The 15,977-nt window shown below is 42.3% G+C and overlaps 1 protein-coding gene across 1 annotated transcript; it reads right to left on the bottom strand.

The window, feature by feature from the left end:
- Window positions 1–3,488: 3,488 nt before the first annotated feature.
- snrpb (small nuclear ribonucleoprotein polypeptides B and B1) lies at window positions 3,489–7,217 on the bottom strand. Its single transcript, XM_029693020.1, has 7 exons — window positions 7,058–7,217; window positions 6,100–6,251; window positions 5,592–5,703; window positions 5,141–5,293; window positions 4,529–4,658; window positions 4,160–4,285; window positions 3,489–3,788 (listed from the first exon to the last, which is right to left on the bottom strand). The coding sequence occupies exons 1-7, from the start codon at window positions 7,058–7,060 to the stop codon at window positions 3,751–3,753; spliced, it is 714 nt and encodes a 237-aa protein (XP_029548880.1). The 5' UTR covers window positions 7,061–7,217; the 3' UTR covers window positions 3,489–3,750.
- Window positions 7,218–15,977: the final 8,760 nt, after the last annotated feature.

Genomic DNA, 15,977 nt, shown 5'->3' with positions numbered 1-15,977 from the left:
CTAATTAATCTACACACAATACCCCATAATGACAAAGCGTTTTTTAGACATTTTAGGCCAATGTATTAAAATAAAAATCTGAAATACCTTATTTACGTAAGTAATTGGACCCGTTACTATGAAACTGGAAATTGAGCTCAAGAGCATCCTGTGTTTCCATTGATCATCCTTGAGATGTGTCCACAACTTGATTGGAGTCCACCTGTAGTAAACTCAATTGACTTGACATGATTTGGAAAGGCACACACCTGTCTTTATGAGGTCCCACAGTTGACAGTGTGGGACCTTATAAAGGTCAGACCAAAAAAACAAGCAATGAGGTCGAAGGAATTGTCCGTAGAGCTCAGAGACAGGATTGTGTCGAGGCACAGATCTGGGGAAGGGTAACAAAAAATGTCTGCAGAATTGAAAGTCCCCAAGAACACAGTGGCCTCCATCATTCTTAAATGTAAGAAGTTTGGAACCACCAAGACTTCCTAAAGCTGGCCGCCCAGCCAAACTGAGCAATTGGGGTAGAAGGGCCATGGCCAGGGTGGTGACCAAGAACCCGATGGTCACTGACAGAGCTCCAGAGTTCCTCTGTGGAGATGGGAGAACCTTCCAGAAAGACAACCATTTCTGCAGCACTCCACCAATCAGGCCTTTATGGTATAGTGGCCAGACAGAAGCCACACCTCAGTTAAAGGCACATGACAGCCTGCGTGGAGTTTGCCAAAAGGTACTTAAAGGACTCTTAGACCATGAGAAACAAGATTCTCTGGTTTGATGAAACCAAGATTGAACTCTTTGGCTTGAAAGTCAATCGTCATGTCTGGAGGAAACCTGGCAACATCCTCATGGTGAAGCATGGTGGTGGCAGTGGCATGCTGTGGGGGTGTTTTTCAGCGGCAGGGACTGGGACTAGGGCAAAGGTTCACCTTCTAACAGGACAACGACCAAAAATACACAGTCAAGACATCGCAGGAGTGGCTTCAGGACAAGTCTCAATGTCCTTGAGTGGCCCAGCCAGAGCCCGGACTTGAACCCAATCGAATATCTCTGGAGAGACCTGAAAATAGCTGTGCAGCAAAGCTCTGGAGAGAAGAATGGGAGAAACTACCCAAAGACAGGTGTGCCAAGCTTGTAGTGTCATACCCAAGAAGACTCAAGGCTGTAATCGCTACCAAGTTGCTTCAACAAAGTACTGAGTAAAGGGTCTGAATACTTACAGTACCAGTCAAAAGTTTGGACACTTACTCATTCCATGGTTTTTCTTAATTTTTGCTATTTTTCTACATTGTAGAATAATAGTGAAGACATCATAACCATGAAATACCACATATGTAATCCTGGAGAAACCAAACTTCTTCAAAGTAGCCACACTTTACCTTGATGACAGCTTTACATTTCAATTAACAGTTGTGCCTTGTTAAAAGTTTACTTTCTTTCCTTCTTAATGCGTTTGAGCCAATCAGTTTTGTGATGAGGTAGGGTTGGTATACAGAAGACCAAGTCCATATTATGGCAAGAACAGCTCAAATAAGCAAAGAGAAATGACAGTCCATCATTACTTTAAGACAGGAAGGTCAGTCAATCTGGAAAATGTCAAGAACTTTTAAACTTTCTTTAAGTGCAGTCGCAAAAACCATCAAGCGCCAATGATGAAACTGGCTCTCATGAGGACCAACACAAGAAAGGAAGAGCCAGAGTTACCTCTGCTACAGAGGATAAATTAATTAGAATTACCAGCCTCAGAAATTGCAGCACAAATAAATGCTTCACAGAGTTCAAGTAACAGACAAATCTCAACATCAACTGCTCAGAGACTCTGAATCAGGTCTTCATGGTTGAATTGCTGCAAAGAAACCACTACTAAAGGACACCAATAAGAAGAGACACGCTTGGGCAAAGAAACACAAGCAATGGACATTAGACCAGTGGAACTCTGTCCATTGGTCTGACGAGTCCAAATTTGAAATTTTTGGTTCCAGCTGCTGACTTTGTGAGATGCAGAGTAAGTGAACAGATTATCTCTACATGTGTGGTTATCACCATGAAGCATGGCGGAGGTGTGATGGTGCTTTGCTGGTGTCTGACTTATTTAGAATATATGTTTTTCAACAGGACAATGACCCAACACACCTCCAGGCTGAGTAAGGGCTATTTGACCAAGGAGGGTGATTGAGTGCCGCATTAGATGACCTGGCCTCCACAATCCCCTGATCTCAACCCAATTGAGATGGTTTGGGATGAGTTTGACTGCAGAGTGAAAAGCAGCTTACAAGAGCTCAGCATATGTGGGAAGTCCTTCAAGAGTGTTGGAAAAGTATTCCAGGTGAAGCTGGTTAAGATAATGCCAAGAATGTGTTAAGCTGTCAAGGAAAAGGGTGTCTATTTTACACTTTTTTTGGTTACATGATTCCATAGTTTGTCTTCATTACAATGCAGAAAATAGTAAAAATATAGACAAAACCCTTGAATGAGTAGGTGACCAAATTTGACTGGTACTGTATGGAAATGTGACATTTTCATTTATTTTTAATACGTTTGCAGAAATGTCTAAACCGGTTTTGTCATTATGGGGTACTGTGTGCAGATTGATACATTTTGTAAATCAGTAATAAAATGTGGAAAAAGTCAAGGAGTCTGAATATTTGAGACCTTTGGATTCTTTGCCATCTACTGGTCATTGAGGCTTTGAAGCCACTCGTCAGTTATATTGGCACACCCCAGTAGGACCAGTCCTCCATAAGAAATCTAGTTTATCAATTAATTGTTACATGTATTTCAGTACTTTGTTGTAGTGGGGACATTAACAATCTCAATAACTATATACTTTAAGGGCAGTCTAAAGTATAATTATGCATCGTGTCTAATAGAATACATGTGGCATAAACAAATATTAAATGGTTAGTGTTAAGATGGAGGCATGGTGGCTTCAGCAGTGGTTAGGGAGTTAAGATGGAGACATGGGGCTTCACTGTACCCACTATATAAATGTTGTTCGGCTTTACCAACTATTCCCAACCAGGGGTACTAGGCCCATCCACAGGTGGGTACTTAAGACCATAACCGTACTGGTAAAAGGCAACTTTGGGGGTACACGGGGCAGATTAACCTTCCAGTTGGCAGTAGGGAACCACTTAATGTGAGCATGAAAGTGCTCAGCCAATACAATATTTCCCAAGGAAATATGGTTTGCCACCATAGGTGGATGCATTTATGGTTCCGTTTTTAAAAACATGCTCATACTTTAAGACCAATAGTCCACTTTCCCATTTTCCATCCAAGTAATTGTGGAAAGATCAGACAATAGACATTTAAAATTACACAATAATGCAATCCCCGTGAACAGCAGGCCATCATGCCACTTGGTGGATTAGAGTCAGGAAACTGGCCTAATAGTCTGACCCATCAATACAAAAAAAAACACTGGAGACCTGGCCATCATAGCATCAGTGCCAAATGAATCATTGAGAGCATGGTGGATTGATAAATGCAAGGACAAGCTCTCTTAAGATACTTTATTAAGACCACCATATTGTCTGTTCAACAAATCACCCTCACGGCACACACGCTTCAGCCAAACACAGCATCAATACTCACTTTAATCTGCATAGCAAGTCAAGAGGCCAACATTTTAAAACAAATCGTCCATGACACTTTATTTAAAAAAAATCAAAACAAAGTTACAAAATTCAAACTATACAGGAGCCTAAAGAAGAGGATTTTGAAGGTATTACACTTAAGTCATCAGTCCAATGGGGAGACTCAAGGTCTGGAGGGACGCATTCCTGGGGGTAGTGGGCCTGGAAAGAGAATAATCAGGATTAATAGTAAAACAGTGCCATGCCTTGAATAATGAAGCATTAACGCATTTTAACATCAAGTCTCCAAAGACTGAACTCAGGCTGAGTTCATGGATCTGGGCTCAGAGTAATCCTGCTTCAATGAGCTTCATCAGCATCAGGTTCAGCTCAAATGAAAATCATCACCGCAACAGAACTGATGTCTCAAAGGCTGAGTGTACACAGACAGCCCAAATCTGATCTTTTGCCACTAATTGGTCTTTTGACCAAACAGACCTTTTGCCAATTAAGAAAAATATATCAGATTTCAGCTGCCTGTGTAAACAGCCAAACACACTTTACTCAGAATCCTGAAAGATAGTCTTCCTCACCTCTCATGCCTGGGTGTGGTGGCCTCATGCCGGGAGGGGGCATGCCCATTGGACCTCCACGGCCAGGGAGCATACCCATTGGAGGACCCATGGGAGGCCTCATGCCTGGGGGAGGACCCATCATACCTATAGTGGGCAAAGCATAGATTATGTTAATCCCAGTCAGTAATTAATGTAAGCACAAATACCCACTTCCTAAATACAAATGTTGATCATGCGAAGTTGAGTGAATGTTCTGGGCTCAGAGTAATCCTGCTGATATGTTTCAGCATCAAGTTCAGCTCTAATTATCAATCATCACTGCAACAGAACAAAAGTCTACTTTCCACTGCAAATGAAGCTAGGCAGCCATTGTGATTCAGTCCTTACCTGGAGGGGGTGCACCACGACCCATGGGAGGGGGTCCTCCTCTGCCTGGTGGGTACTGTGTGGGGGCACCAGCGAGGGTGGCACCAGCTGCTGCTGCAGCAACCGTTCCCCTGCCCTGTGGGGTCATTACCTTGGGAAGGGGGAGGAGGTACCGTATTTAACACGGTGGTCAAACCAAATTGCGTAGTTCCAAGGACCCAACTCAGACATCAAAATCTCTAGAGATCGATTAATACTGAACTTGTGTAATCAAACTCATGCAATTATACAAATCTCAACATTAAGATCTCAGCTCAGACACAGCAGAGAGAAGACCGTGCTGTTTTAAAGCACATTATCAAGTCTATGCACTTTACCATGACTTTTGTCAAACAAAATCTATACTGCTAAATATATTGTTTTTGGAATTTTCAATTTGCCTAGCATTGTTCCATCCTGAAAACATACAAAAATATTGTTTGGACTTAAGCAAAAAAAAATTGTACGCAACCAAGGGAAATCTGCAAGCTAATCCCCAGTCATCGTCCACCATATAGCCATTACCCATCTTTAGTTCTCAGTAAGATGCAGATGGGATAAGAGGAAACTTGTGACCCGAGACCTTGGGCTTACCTGTTGCGAGGGGCCTCCTACTCCCCTGACCGGCCCAGCGAGGCCTGCAGGTGCCTGGGGCATGGGTGCTCCGGCAGGGACGCCTCTGCCAGCTGCCCTGCCGACTCCTGGGCCTCCTGCCACACCAGCCAGGGGCACACGGGCAATCCCAGTCTGAAAGGGGGGGACACTAGGTCAGATAACACCCCTATGAATTTCTAAGTACAGTTAAATCTCAAATGATTAAACAGCTCTGGGCTCAGAGTAATCCTGCTTCAATTGGTTTCAGCATCAGGTTCAGCTAAAATGATCATCACTGCCACAGAACAAACTAACTGGTAAACCTCTCACATTGATCCAATTAATCCACCCATCGAGTAGGAAACCCCACTGGCTGATAAGATGCCTTCATTATGACAGACACTGAGCATTTACACTACAGAAACCCTACAGGTGGTGAGGAATGGCTTACATCTTTGGGAGGGGGTCCTTCCACTGTCATGGAGACCAGATTCTCTCCTCTGAGCAGCACCAGGCCTAGTACCCTCTTCTCTTCACGCTCAGGCTGTTTGGAATTCTTGGGCCTGTCAAGGGGAGAGTAGGGGTTAGAGCAAAAAAAGATATGTACCTTCCATTTCCTTACCTGGAATACAATAGCATGAAGGATCTGATTAGCAACCATCCATTTGCCAGCTCACTTTGACATTTTTGCAGTCAGACCCAGGATTAGAACTGGCAACCATCTAGTTGATGGCTCACCTTTAACCATTAGGCTACCCCCCCATTCAGTGAATGGTTCTGGGCTCAGAGTAATCCTGCTAAAGTAATTTGTTTCAACATCAGGTTCAGCTATAATGATCAATCACTGCAACAGAACCACTGTCAACCTTTCTAAACCTGCCCTGTTTGATAGCGGCAAATGTAATGATAGAGATCCAAAAGCAATTACTGATTGTTCTTAACAAAAAAACATTACTTACTTTATCTTTCTGAACTCGTCGCAGTCACACAAGATGAGGTTCATGTGTTTGTCAAAGGCTTTGAAAGTCCCGATGAAGATACGACCGTCCTGCAGGATGCACCGCATCCTGAAGTCGATGTGTTGCAGCATCTTACTACTCTTTCCAACAGTCTGTAAAATGAGGCATAAATCAATTCTTGCAACACTATACTAAGAATTGACAAACCTAAGTAATCATGCTTCAATTAGTTACAGTATCAGGTTCAGCTCAAATGAGCATCACTGACAGATCAACCCAAATTGAACCAAGTTACCCACTGACTATTGGCCATCATTGCTGGCATGGAAATTAATAAATTCTTAACTCAGATCATGTTCAGACCTGAAGAACAAAAAGGAAAAACCTTGATTGTAGCAACTAGAAAACTAGGTAGGTTGTAGATTGAATATATTAGTCAAGTAACGCTAGCTACCAAAAAAAAAAAAAACTGGACTAGCAGACAGACAAGCGGCACGTTCGCCACAACAAAGTGGTAAATTGTCAGGTGGACATTTCGATGGCAACATACAATCATGATAACGTTAGCGGGCTTGGAGCCTAACGTGAATGAATGAAGCCAGGCATGAGCATGCAGCCAACCAACTAGCGTTAGCTAGCCATGTTACCTAAACAAGTTCTGGTCATGATCAACTACGGCCAGGGTTTAGTTTTGCATGGACGTGCTGGTCAAAACTATTGTATGAAAAAAACACACTACAACAGGAACATAAACGTATGCAATTTGTTTCAAATGGCGAATGTAGCAAGCCATTGTAGTCTTATAAGCTAAGAGTGAAACAAAGGCCTACACGCCTACGTTGCACTGACGTTCGTCACCCGGACAGAAAATACAAAGTTTCCACTGAATAAAAAAAACTAAAATATATCATAAAATACGTAAATCATACTTCAATTGAGTCAAGAAGAAAAGCCTTACCATGGTTGCAGTTCTGATGGCTCCGATGTAAGTCGGATCACGCCAAGCAAACTCAAAAAATTGACCCGCGAAGCTCCCAAACTAGGTGCTGCCAGGTCCGTCTTTATCCGCGAGTTACAGGAAGTGACGATGCACTCGTGTGAACCCGTTAAAAGCGAGAAGCGCTCTTTTACACGCCACTTCGATACAAGCTATGACCGGAAGTAACTTATTAGTAGCAGGTTAGGAGAATTTAGTTAAACTCAGGAAAAGGTTTAGGGTTTGCGAAAATGCTCTCCTTCACCTGCTACGAAAATCACTTCCGTTCGTAGTTGCTATCGAAGTTACGTGAAAAGTGTGTCCCCGTTAAAACCACCATGTGTCATTCATTCAGTCACTCAAAATAACGGACCTTGATATCGTGGATTTAAAATGGTTAAGGTAAGGGTGAAGGATAGGGTACAGGTTAGGTAAGGCTTATAGTTAAGGTTAGGGGCTAGGGTAAGAGTAGGAACATCCCAAGGATCCCGGATAGCACAAAACTCAAAATAACATATCATTTATATTTTTGCTTCATAACTCAATTATATATATAACATATTTAAAACAGATAATGGTACACATGTATGATAATAATATAATGTATAATGGGTTCTTACGGGAACATAGAAAGTGAAACACAAAATATATTTTTTGCGCAAGAGTAGTTTCCGTTTGGACTCCCTGCATGCCACTTCCGTACAAGTGCATTTTCGCCAGTGTGGACTCGAGTCACATGACTTTGACACATTTTATGACTTGAGACTTCATTTGATAGAAAGTAAACGAACTTGACTTGGAGCCTCAACACTCAGGACTCGACTTTGACTTGAGACTGATTACCTGTTATTGTCTGGCCAGGTTTTGTCACTCATTTTGTGGCACAGAGTCTCAGCCAGGGACATTAATGCCCTTGCGAAAAGGAAAATAAAAAACTGATTGGCTAGGGAGACGCACACTCAGCCATCTGATTGGACCAGCAAACTGTCAATCTACACAGGCCGGGGTGAGCTAGCTCAGTGAGAAAGGTTTGGTGGATTAGTTGGGTCATGTGGAATCGTTGAGGGTAACTAGAAGTGGTCTAGTGATAATTGTTTGTGTTTCTGTTGGGCAGAGGAAGAATGCGCTCGAAGTAAAACGAATGGGGGCAAGAAAAGTGAATTGTTTCGTTCTCAAGAAAAGGGAACCAATGAAAGGAGTGATAAGGGGGAGGAGTGGTGAGAGTAGTAGAGATATACCAGTACAGAGGGATAGGCCAAAAAGTTAAATAAGTTAGAGTAAGATTGGATTTTTAGCATTTAAAGCAATGGTTATCAATTGTACTGCAGGGATGGAACGGAAGTCTCAGAAAATTGAGGTTGTTGTGGCAGTTGCAGAGGTATTTGGGTGTGTGAGACTTGACAGCAGAAGAGTTACAGGATGTGTTAAATGGTGATGTCCCATCCTTTCAGGGTGATGGCATGAATTAGGAATAAATACATTTCATTAGTGGAGTAGGGGGGGGTGTTAATTTTATTTTATATATTTTTGAAATGAGTGAGTATAGTGTTAGATGGTAGGGTATTTATTTAGTACATTTTTTTTTTTCAAGTAAAGTATAAGGGAGTTGTACTCCAGTCTAGTAGGTGGCTGTAATGCAACAAATTGGATGCCAACCGCTGTTAAACCTTATAGAAGAAGGTTTGGTGTGTGGGTTCCCACTGAATGGGAAACATATTTTTTCATACATATTGTAATTGGCTACATATAGCCTAACATTTGCATTTTATATTTATACCTTTGCTTATTCGATCTAGTCACTAACATAGGTCTATGCCATTGCACAAAATTCTTGTTTCAAAAACATCTAAACTGTGCTTCAGAACCAACAAGTTGCGTGTCTTGAATGTTGATCAATGACCTGTCAACATCATTTGGCGCACAAAGGAAATGCTGTCATACACTTCGATCCAGAGAATCCCAAACCTGCTCAATGGGTGACATGTCTGGTGAGCCGGCCCGGCACCACGAGGGGGCAATGCCCCCTTAGTTGGAATATTGTGCCCCTTCAGTTTTGTATCACAATCTGCCCCCACCGTCATGCCCAACCAATTTGTTGTGTATGCTTCATTCATGCAACTCCCTTGCACGCATCGTACGTACGTCATACACATTTTACCAGTTGATTGGCTTTCACAGTAGAAGGGCGATAGGTAAATTTGACCGTTTAGGTTTACTTTCAAAGTTACAAACTACGAAGAAAAAAAAGTTTCACAGAGCAGCTGGATGTAATTTAGCTAAAGTTAACAGTTAGGTAGGTAGCTGATAGCATGATGGATATTAGAAAGTGGCTTCGCCAGGGCACAACGGCAGCATCAGATCAATGTGGCGGGGAGGGGAAGAACCACAAGGCCACTGAGCCGATGCTAATCACCAAGGCCAGGGTCGTCGAGGCACGCATCAAGCAAATAACATTTGAAATGCATGGTACTTTGGACAGAAAAACAAGCAAGGAATGCACAGGGAGCGGTGATTTCAAAACTTGTGAATTCTGCACAGCTTGCAAGATATCGTATGTATTTATCATCGATTGTGGAATTTCTTGCTGTCAACGAGCTTCCTACATTTTACATTTTCATTTTAGTCATTTAGCAGACGCTCTTATCCAGAGCGACTTACAGTAGTGAATGCATACATTTCATACATTTTTTTTCTCCTACTGCTACGTACTGGTTTCTCACATACACACACATTACCAGTCAAAAGTTTGGACACCTACCTATTCAAGAGTTCTTCTCCACTTCCACTACCCTCCACATTGTAGAACAACAGTGAAGACATCAATACCAAGAAACAGGGTAACTTTGGATGCGATGGACGCAAGAGGGGAAGGGGGCGGTGGACTATTCCTGGTGACGTTAGATTATACGCTCAGGAAAGACAAGGAACTTGCTAGTGCCTTAAGCATAATTCCCTGCAATGCCACATACACATCTCATGACATCCAGAACACAATAATTGGGCTCATGAGTGAGGTAGTCACAGAGGAAATTGTGAAGGAAGTAGGTGATTCATGGTACACAGTTAAAGTGGATGGGACGGAAGACCCAACCGGGTGCGAGAACATTTCAATTGTACTCGTTATGTGGGCAAAAACAACCGTGTTTGTGAGCGGCTAGTGTCAATGGCAACGAGTAAAGAATGTGATGCTTTATTGCTGACTAACTTGGTCTTGTCAGAGCTAACAAATGTTGGCCTTAGCACCGAGAAGATTCTTAGTCAATGTTATGAAAGGTGGTGCAGGACAAACTGAATCGGGAAGTGCCGTATGTGCATTGCTTTAATCACCAGCTGTATTTAGTCATAGTGCACGCTATGTCCTCTGAGGGTGCATTGGATGACTTTTTTTATGTGTATATTTCCCTTTACAAGTTTCTCAGGAAACCAACTGTGTCTGTGCAATATTCAGGAGAGAAACTGGCCACAGTGTCATTATAAAATCTCTGGACAGCATCATCCACCTGCTCAGAGAAATCGAGAGTACCCGCACCTATGGTACAGAGGTGGACCACAAAGTACTCAGCCTGCTCAACCCCCCCCCCCCCCCCATCCGAGTCATCCGCAGTGCCCACAATTGCGTGAAAAAACTACGACGTGAAAGTGAGTTTGATGAGTTATGGGAGAAATACACGGACACCTCCGCTCCAAGAAAACGGCAAAGAGTAGTGAGTAGTAATCTGAAAGAATATGTGGTCGAAACAACAATGGGCCAGCAAGAAGAAATAAATGAGAGGGAGTCCAAAAGACTGTTTTTCAGCACTCTGGATGCTGTACTGGGAGAAATGTCAGCAAGATTTAACGAACAAAACAGTCAACTTGTTGAGGCCCTGTGTGCCTTGCACCCAGAGAATGAAACATTTATGGATGTGAAAAAGGTGAAACCACTGCTGGACATAATCTCAGAAGATTTTGTGGAAGCTGAGTTTACTGTCACGCCAGTTTCTACAGACTGAAATCACCTGATCTGGAGAAGAAAAATGGACTACGCAGAGCGTTTTGGATCGATACTCCGGGCCTCTAACAGCAATGCCTACTCTGATGACTGGCATTGAAGCTGGGATTAACATTTGCAGCATCCACGGCAACTTGCGAGAACTCTTTCAACAAAATCTTCTGAGATTATGTCCAGCAGTGGTTTCACCTTTTTCACATCCATAAATGTTTCATTCTCTGGGTGCAAGGCACACAGGGCCTCAACAAGTGGCATGGGTTATTACGGTAATTAGCAACTGTTTTGCATTGCATTGATGAGTATTGTGCATGTAGCATTGTCATAACCTGCAATTGCTCAAGCTGGTTATGAATTGTCCATGTTTGCAAAGTGGTGCAGTAGCCTGTATTCTTGAGGCAAGACAGCCGTGTGTGGCTGCAAATACATTGTGTGTAATTGTACTATCGATTATTATCCATCCTGTGTTATCAGCAAGCGAAAATAGTTGTGCCCCCTTAGTCATTTCTAATGCCCCCTTGCTGAGTTATTCCTGCTGCCGGGCCAGCTGGGAAATGTTCAGCTTCCAGGAATTGTGTACAGATAATTGCGACATGGGCCTTGCATTACCAAGCTGAAACATGAGGTGATGGCAGTGGATAAATGACACGACAATGGGCCTCAGGATCTCATATCTCTGTGCATTCAAATTGCCATTGATAAAATGCAATTGTGTTCGTTGTCCATAGCTTATGCCTGCCCATACTATAACCCCACCGGCACCATGGGGCACTCCGCTTGCCCACACAACACCATACACGCTATCTGCCATCTGCCCGGTACAGTTGAAACCGGGACTCATCCGTGAAGAGCAGACTTCCCTTCTTGATATGCCACACCTGTCACGCCCTGACCATAGAGAGCCCTTGGTTCTCTATGGTGTAGTAGGTAAGGGCGTGACTAGGGGGTGATCTAGTTCAATATTTCTATGTTGGTGTTTTGTATGGTTCCCAATTAGAGGCAATTACCAGGTAATCGTTGCCTCTAATTGGGGATCATATTTAGGTAGCCATTTCTCCCACTTGTGTTTGTGGGATATTGTTTGGTTTGGTGCTTGTTGCACCACGCAGTCACGTTTTGTTGAAGAAGTTTCACGTTAAATAAATATGTGGACCTCAACACACGCTGCGCCTTGGTCCGTCTCTTACAACAACCGTGACAACACCTGTCAGGTGGATGTATTATCTTGGCAAAGGAGAAATGTTCACTAACAGGCATGTAAATAAATGTGTAGACATAATTGTAGAGAAATAAGCTTTTTGTGTGCATGGAACATTTCTGGGATGTTTTATTTCAGCTCATGAAACATGTGACCAACACTTTACATGCTGTGTTTATATATTTTTTCTAATTACATACCTCAGTGGTGGTACTGGCTATATCTAAAGATAGCTGTAACATCGCACTACCTTCAATACTTATGGGATGAAGATGTAACATATTCTGGTGAATTAATTACAATATTTTTGAGGAAGAAAAAGGCTACAGACATGCTTTCCAGTGGTGACCTGTTGTTCAGGGCAGGTTGGGCCAAATAATACAAAATGTGTTGCCTGTTTTGCATGTTATTTTAGGATTAATATGTCACATATCACTTTGCAAACAATGTAAAAATATATATATATGGTAATAAAGCCGCATATACAAACATGGTCTCTTTTTTGTTTTCTTGAGTAAGGCAGCTCCAAAATACAGGTGTTTCAGCCTAGTTCAGTGCTTTCTGTGGTGGTGGGGCAGGCAGCGGAAAATACAGAATGTAGGGGTTGGTAATGTTCTCTAGTTACGCTGTGATTGGCTTAGTGTTCTGTCACTCATGTGGATACTACGTCACAGCAAAATCTATGGGGAGAGCTTGAAAATTCAAGCCCCTTAGGTGCTGCAATAGATTTATATTAGAAGTGCCCATCCAAGAAGGCTAAGGGCATTTGCCACAGATACAATTACATCAAATCATGTTTTTTCTACTGTAGCTTTCATTGGACTGATCATGTCAACATCATACTATTATTATTTGACCATGCTGGTCATTTATGAACATTTTAACATCTTGACCATGTTCTGTTATAATATCCACCCGGCACAGCCAGAAGAGGACTGGCCACCCCTCATAGCCTGGTTCCTCTCTAGGTTTCTTCCTAGGTTTTTGGCCTTTCTAGGGAGTTTTTCCTAGGGAGTTTTTCCTAGCCACCGTGCCTCTTTCACATGCATTGCTTGCTGTTTGGGGTTTTAGGCTGGGTTTCTGTACAGCACTTTGAGATTTCAGCTGATATACGAAGGGCTATATAAATAAATTTGATTTTGATTTGATACTTTCAAAATCTTAGCTAGCAAGCTAGACAAGCAGTCATCTTGAATCAAGTTAACAATCTACTGGCAAATCCTTTTCAATCCTTGTCATATGAAGATATATTATAGATAAAACGTATCAGTGCTCATCGGCCATTGGACATAAACATTACACAACAAATTGGAAATCGCAAATTCAACAATGAGTAGTTTGGAAGGAATCATTTTCTAACTGCAAGCGTTGCAAAGCAATCACTAGCTTGCTATTCAGCGGCAAGGGTGTGTGGTCCAATTCTGGGTTTAAGGGTCTCTTTACCAAGCTTAAATGGATAAACATTCACATGCAACACCATGGGCCAGAAAAGGTTGAATACATAGGCCATGCTGTCAATCCAGCATAACTTCTGCCACGTTCAAAACAACTGGAAACTCAGAACTGGGAATTCTCCAATTTCAGTGAGTTCAAGACAACTGGGAACTCTGGAAAAAATGAGCTCCAACTGGGAAAAAACCTTTTGAGATTCTCATCACAAAATTGTCAAAGTCCAACTTTTCCCCCGATGCCTTGAGATGGATGAAATCATACCTTGAAGGCAGAACTCAGTGTGTCAGAGTGAGCAATGAGCTGTCGCCCACTCTTAGCTATGATGTGGGCGTGCCCCAAGGGTCAATACTGGGGCCCTTCCTGTTCAGCCTGTACATTAATGATCTGCATTCTGTCTGTACTGGGTCTGAAGTTCAAATGTATGCACATGATACAGTGATAAATTTGCATGCAAAGAGCAAACAACAAGCTGCACAAGAACTCACTACTGTAATGGTCCAGGTTACAAAGTGGCTCAGTGACTCGTGTTTGCATCTCAATGTGAAAAAAACTGTTTGCATGTTCTTCACAAAGAGTGCAACAGATGCTACTGAGCCAGATGTCTATGTGTCAGGGGAGAAGCTCCAGGTGGTATCTGATTTTAAGTACCTTGGCATCATACTTGATTCCAACCTCTCTTTTAAAAAAGCATATGAAAAAGGTCATTCAAATAACCAAATTCAACCTAGCTAATTTCCAATTTATATGAAATTCTTTGACTACAGAGGTAGCAAAACTGTACTTCAAATCTATGATACTTCCCCACTTAACATACTGCTTGACTAGTTGGGCCCAAGCTTGCTGTACAACATTAAAACCTATTCAGTCTGTCTACAAACAGGCTCTCAAAGTGCTTGATAGGAAGCCCAATAGCCATCATCACTGTTACATCCTCAGAAAGCATGAGCTCCTGAGTTGGGAAAATCGTGTGCAATACACCGACGCATGTCTTGTATTCAAGATCCTAAATGGCCTGGCTCCCCCTCCACTCAGTATTTTTGTTAAACAGAAAACCCAAACATATGGCAGCAGATCCACAAGGTCTGCCATGAAAGGTGACTGTATAGTTCCCTTAAGGAAAAGCACCTTTAGTCAATCTGCTTTCTCTGTGAGAGCTTCCCATGTCTGGAATACACTGCCATCAGACACACATAACTGCACCACCTATCACACTTTCACAAAAAACATGAAGACATGGCTAAAGGTCAATCAGATTTGTGAACATAATCCCTAGCTGTGTATTGTCGCTTTTACATTTACATTTACATTTTAGTCATTTAGCAGACACTCTTATCCAGAGCGACTTACAGTAGTGAATACATACATTTCATACATTGTTTTTTTAATTTTTTTGTACTGGCCCCCCGTGGGAATCAAACGCACAACCCTGGCGTTGCACACACCATGCTGGCGTTGCAAACACCATGCTCTACCAACTGAGCCACAGGGAAGGCTTTCCATGTTGTCTGTTGTCTGTAGCTTGTGAGGTGTGGAAACACTTTGTTGCTTTTATGGATTTTGTCTTGTTGCTTTTTGTTCTATGTTGCTCTGTCTGTATGCTACGTTTTGCTTGTCCTATGTTGCTCTGCGTGTGCTCACTGCTCAATGATTGTCTATATTGTAATTGTTTTTAATAACCTGCCCAGGAACTGCGTTTGAAAATTAGCCGTCTGGCTAAAACCGGCACTTTTACTGAAACGTTGATTAATGTGCACTGTCCCTGTAAAAATAAAATAAACTCAACTCAACAACTCAACAGTCATCCAACTCAGAATTCCAAGTCGGTAATACTAAGTGTATGTAGTGTATTAAGCTCTTAGTAGCCCATGTGCCTCACCATAATCATTTGGTCCCTTTCCCCCTCATAACTTAGCCTACTGTTCTGACTTGGTGGAGCACATGTAGCCTATAGCCTGTTTTAGAGAAATGTCATCATCGAATGTCATAAGAGCTTTGTCTGCTTAAATGCCCCCTTTATTTATCCTATGGTTCTGACTTGGTGTACAGGGTGAATACTGTAGGAATGGTCCATGTTCTGAATTCTGTCGCTGTACATTTCAAAAGTGCTGAACAAATAGTTACGTCCGCCTTAACTCACTCATTGTCTTAATCGAAATTACGGATTGCCTCTTATCCGCTCATCGTTCCCTTATGGCATAGTTTGTATAGCTCAATTGTCAGTAGAAACCACAGTTGTTTAAGCAAGTCAGCCATATCAGCTGTTT

The sequence above is a fragment of the Salmo trutta genome, chromosome 16, assembly GCF_901001165.1.
Source record: "Salmo trutta chromosome 16, fSalTru1.1, whole genome shotgun sequence".
In the NCBI taxonomy this organism is placed as follows: domain Eukaryota; kingdom Metazoa; phylum Chordata; class Actinopteri; order Salmoniformes; family Salmonidae; genus Salmo; species Salmo trutta.
This window is presented reverse-complemented; position numbering and strand designations above follow the sequence as displayed.

Excerpts from the sequence above, each read along its gene's own strand:
- snrpb (XM_029693020.1), bottom strand. Across the intron at positions 4,659-5,140 it reads TAGGAGGCCCCTCGCAACAG|GTAATGACCCCACAGGGCAG; the intron begins GTAAGCCCAAGG and ends CCCCTTCCCAAG. Across the intron at positions 3,789-4,159 it reads ACCACACCCAGGCATGAGAG|GCCCACTACCCCCAGGAATG; the intron begins GTGAGGAAGACT and ends TTCTCTTTCCAG.